Below are 5,138 nucleotides of genomic sequence, written 5' to 3'. Positions count from 1 at the left end.
TCTTTTGTACCAGACAACACGCTCTGCTGTCGTAAAATGTTCGCAGCCCATAGAAGGTCACGTGATTCTCAAGGTCAAGGGCTTCACTCTCTCAAACACACACAAACACACACACAAACACACACACATACACACATACACACACAAACACACACACAATGCAGGCTACAAGGATATGCACATAGGACAATTGAAAGTCTCTTATATTTCCTATTGTGTTGTTTAAAGATGAGTAGGCCTACGTCCTTATGAAGACATTCAAAACTATAGTTTATTACAATTATTCTATGATCCGTTAATTCTCGGCTCTTTGCCACTTTCCCATTTTGCGTGTATTAAATTCTTCTTCTAAATTTTCATTCTGAAAAATTTGGCTTTGATAGTATTTTGTATTTTTGACAACACATTTTCAATAATAAATCCGTGATCAACTTGGCACACTCTACTTTAATACAGCTTCAATCAAAAACGTTAAAACCCTGTACTATCCTTTTCGCATAAATTAAACGCTGGAATTAGTAAAAATGCACAGCAACTACGAAGTAAGTAATTACTACAATTAGCATAACATGTAGAATTTATTTCATGTTTTTATTTTGTACTCCACCGCTTTCCGAAACTAACTTTTAAATTCTACTTTTCTTGAGGAAAGAAAATTATTAAAGTCATTCCCCCGGCTTATACTGATATACAATTGAATGCTTATGATGTGATGCCTTGTAGTTCAAATGCACGGCTAAACACTTTGAGTAAAAACATTTTTAACACTTTTTTTAATTTAAGTTAGTTGGAGGGTTTGTTAACTCGGGTCTATGCAGGCCTGTGCAGTGATGGAAGGAAAATAGCATTGCTGCGGTGATGTTGACCAGATGATGGCCAGATTTAAATATGAATTCACAGTCTCATAAACACGTTTAATCTGCACGAGACGTCTAAATCCTCCTGCTCTGTTTGTCAAGTTTGCGGGTATCAACTTTCCGCGGATTTATTTGCACATTTTACGGGCATAGTTTGGCTGAGAGACATCCAGAAACAAATTACGCGCACGATTCCAAAGTTGCCCGTTAACTTCTTGATGAAATTGAAGATGTAAGATCTACTGGAGACTGCATCAGGATTAAAAGGGTTTATTAAGTGTTGCACTATACTTTGATTACTCGTTTACAGGTGTTATAAACAATATGGGCAGCATAATAGTGTGTGTTTGGGGCTATAGGCTACAGGGCACAGACAACATTGAAAAACAGTAAAACACAGACATTAGACAGAACAGTGACATCAAAGCAGGCAGGAAGGTGCTGTATTTACAAAATGCCTCTGAGGAGAAGGTTAATCAGAGGGCTTTGGTTCTTTTCTTTAATATTATTTTGTCCTTTATGTCCTTTTTTTATTTTTCTTCAATGTGTTGACGCACACGAGTAGGCACAGTCCGTCAGGAGTACCATGTCGTTATTTTCCACATTTCTTTTGCAATTTCTCTCAGTTCATCATTTGTAATGCATAACACGCAAATACACCACGTTCACTACATCGTCCAAAAGCGCAGGAACCCGCATGCTACGGAGCGCTGGTCTTCACTTTGGCCACAAACTTCTTCTCCTTCACCCTCCTGTTCTGGAACCAGATGGTGATCTGCCGCTCCGACAGGTTGGTCGCGGCCGAGATCTTCCTCCTCTTGTCCTTGGTGATGAATTTGTTGGCGGCGTACTCTTTCTCTAGTTCTTTGAGCTGGAGCTTGGTGTACGGTATTCGCTTCTTCCTGCCCCGGCGGAAAGGCGAGCCGTCGTGCTGGTGCGCCACCACATCTGTTAAAAAGCAGACAAAGAGAAGGCTGTCTCAGGCTGTAGGCTACACACCGGAACACACTTCTCGGTTTCTAGCAAATAGTGATACAGGATACAAATAAAAAAAAGTACAGACAGATGTGTGCGGCTGCATTAAGACTGCCGTTTGAATGAGGGCAGTGACGTTACGCCTGGAGCTGATTGGACATCCACCCTACCACACTGACAGACAACATGGAGGATGTCTGCTCTCTGCATCGGCACGACCATGCGGCTGCAGGTTCAAGCTTGCATGTTGTACCTTCTGTCCTCAAATATAGTGTGCATGTGTGTGTATACTGTACACATGAAATGGGCTGTTGTTCCGGAAACCTACTTGTATTGACTGCTTTGTTTATATTGGCTTTTATTCAATTTCATACTTTCAGTTAACTCTGGAATAAATAAGTACAGATGAATCTGAAGAGAACTTCTCTTCCATGAATCAATTAGTGTGCAGATAGTTCTAATGAACTGTTATTCTGCTTAATTTTATGTATGTCACCAATATGAGCATTAGTCAACCAATAATTACCTAGTTATCAGGTTAACAGATAACTCTCACATTATCAAGCCACACATGACCTTTTGATTAGCAGATGTATTTTCCATAAAAAGTATGATGACACAGAAAAAATATAAAAATTGATATTGCCTTCTACATTAACAATAACATGCACAATTCACCCACAAAACGCCAGACCAGATGGGCTAGTTAGAGCCTTATTTAACAGCACAAGTCTCTGGTTGAAGCATGCTTCTTAATATATATATATATATATATATATATATATATATATATATATATATATATATATATATATATATATATAATATTCTTAATATATGATATATATATATATATAGACATAACTCACATGACTGATTATCAGAGCATATTAATAATGTCACCAAATTGGCTGAAAAGTCTATAATTTCCTTCATAATGACATGGCACATGATGTCTAGCAATAGGCCTATACACCATTACAAACAGCAAATATCCTTTCTATACGTTTAAAAAGAATAGAAACATTACTAGCATTACCCGCCAGAGCAGACTTCCAGAGGTGTCCGGCCTGTCCCTGGTCCTTGGAGCAGTACATCTGTCCACCCCAACCGTTGGTTAGAGTCCAGGGCTGGTAGCTGTCCATGGGGAGCAAGGTCTCATGGCGCGGCTCCCCGGTGCCCAGCGTCTGGACCACAGACACGTCCAGGTAGCTGGCCATGGACTGGTAGGGGCTCGGGTAGCCGTGGTAAAAGGCGAACTCTTTGGCCCGATGGTTTGAGTATTCGTCTGAGTTCACCGTCGTGTCCATATACTGCGAGCTGAGCGCGGCTCCCGCCGCTTGGGTGCACGACTTCAGAGAACCCCGCCCCATCCTGCACGGATAGTAGCCGTTACCAAAGTAACCGTATGGTAACGCTGTGGCGGCAGAGGAGCTCTGGTGCGGCACGGCGGCCGCCGGACACGGCCCCGCCGTGCACTGCTTCCCTGAAGATGAGCCAGTCTCGCTGGAGCCTGAAGCGGACACGTCCACTGTGGAGTAGCCGGCCGAAGAGTGCACCAGGCCGGACGGGTGGCCACCCAGTGCAGCGGCGGCCGCCGAGTGCGCCATAATGTTGCGGCACTGGCTTGCGGCAAAGTTGCCGCTTCCCACCAGCCCCTCCATGTTCTTGTTCAGGTCGTCCAGATTGTTGTCATACACAAACATTACCGTTTCCGCTGGCCAGCGAGGGTTTAGAACCAAGGAGGCTGTCATAGGCGCTCCTTTTCCCGGTCTGGCTTCCGTTCGTCGCCGTTTCCTCTCAGACTCTGTCCGGTCCGGTGCGCTAAGCTGCTACATTGGCTGAATGAGGTGAACTGGTGCACATTTATTCTTCTCTGATCGCTGGCTCTCCTGCTGACACAAAGCTCAGGTAATTCACATGCACCGTCACGCGCGCAGGCCTAGCACGCGTGCGCTGCCTTACTGCACCGGTTAGTGATGGTGCTCGCTCGGAGGCAAAGAATCCCGGTAACCGGCCGGACCTTCAGTTACATCCCAGCCGCAGCCTTGACGCAACAAGCCCCCGGGACGAGGAAAGGAGGGGGGGCGCGTGTCCATTGGATGAGACCGAATGATCACGTGACGGGGCAAGAGGAAAAAAAAGAAGGAGAAGAAGAGACTTGTTGGGGATTGTCAGTCAAAGAAAATATTTTTATGAGGCTCGAGCTGTGGCACGAGAAGACCATGAGCTTTGTGAAGCGGTTCAGCTCCCCGAATGTGCCGCTTCTCGTGCAGCTGCATTATGTCAAACTCCAGTCTCTGGTCTGCGGCTGCCAGGAATAGTGATATTATCATTGTGACAGGAAAATAAATCACTTGAACAGACGTGTTTAATGTCGTGCGTAAAGACGCATGAGGAGCGCGCGCTTAAACAAACGGAATAGCCAGACCTTGAAATTTCATGTTTTCATATTAATAAAATTGTGTCTTTATTTGACGGTACGTGTGCAGTAGACATAATGGTGGAAATATGAAGTAAATTAAAAGTCTTCTGACATTGAAAAAAATAATAAAATGACTTCAAATGTTGCCTGATATTACCTATAGATATTCAGTTAAGGACACATTTAAAGACTTATAACCGGCGCTGCCAAATGCATGAAACAAGTTTATCGTTGTCATAAAATTATTAAAACATAATAACATGGCAAAATGCATGAAACAAGTTTATCGTTGTCATACAATTATTAAAACATAATAACACAGCAGGGATATGTCCAGAGTTTCAATAAATAAAATAAATAAATAAATAAAATAATTGTACCCGATGGATATTTCTCATTTCTTATGTTGCTTTTAGTCTGTCCGCTCTCACACCATCTCACTGAAGGAAGCGTAAAGGGGATTTATGGAAGGGATTTGGAGGTTTTAAGATTTGAGAAATATGGCTTTGGTTCAAAGCGCTTCAGAAAGGTTTTCATGGCACTTCTGAGCCGCGTTATTTGCGAAATCATTTCACTGGCTGCATACTGGTTTAAATTTATGTGAGAAAGGGTCACTAACTTTGCCTGGTGCTGTTGGGAAGGAATTCTTCTGACGCTTTTCTTGCACAAAGAGCTTTAAGGTGAAGGAACCTCTTTGAGCACCCACACTCTGCATGCAGAATGCGCCTTGATGGCTTCACTGTCACCACATGAATCCTATTACAACGATGAGGCGTCGTTATCCGTTTAAGCTTCCTTGGAAAAATTAAAGAAAAAATAACCGAGTCTTCAACAAAGTACCATGAATCAGTAATGTCGTAATTAACCCTCATGCAAAACTG

At 42.9% G+C, this 5,138-nt stretch overlaps 1 protein-coding gene across 1 annotated transcript; it reads right to left on the bottom strand.

Annotated features, from left to right (window-relative positions):
• Window positions 1–836: 836 nt before the first annotated feature.
• On the bottom strand, window positions 837–3,886 carry hoxb13a (homeobox B13a). Its single transcript, XM_032537297.1, has 2 exons — window positions 2,872–3,886; window positions 837–1,805 (listed from the first exon to the last, which is right to left on the bottom strand). The coding sequence occupies exons 1-2, from the start codon at window positions 3,584–3,586 to the stop codon at window positions 1,558–1,560; spliced, it is 963 nt and encodes a 320-aa protein (XP_032393188.1). The 5' UTR covers window positions 3,587–3,886; the 3' UTR covers window positions 837–1,557.
• Between the last annotated feature and the right edge of the window lie 1,252 nt (window positions 3,887–5,138).

This window comes from Etheostoma spectabile, chromosome 15 (genome assembly GCF_008692095.1).
Source record: "Etheostoma spectabile isolate EspeVRDwgs_2016 chromosome 15, UIUC_Espe_1.0, whole genome shotgun sequence".
NCBI lineage: Eukaryota > Metazoa > Chordata > Actinopteri > Perciformes > Percidae > Etheostoma > Etheostoma spectabile.
Note: the sequence above shows the minus strand (reverse complement) of the source record. Positions and strands in the feature narration are given on the sequence as shown.

Coding starts and splice junctions, on each gene's coding strand:
- hoxb13a (XM_032537297.1), bottom strand. CDS start 3,586: ATGACAGCCTCCTTGGTTCTAAACCCTCGCTGGCCAGCGGAAACGGTA. Junction 1,806..2,871: donor CTGGAAGTCTGCTCTGGCGG/GTAATGCTAGTA, acceptor GCTTTTTAACAG/ATGTGGTGGCGCACCAGCAC.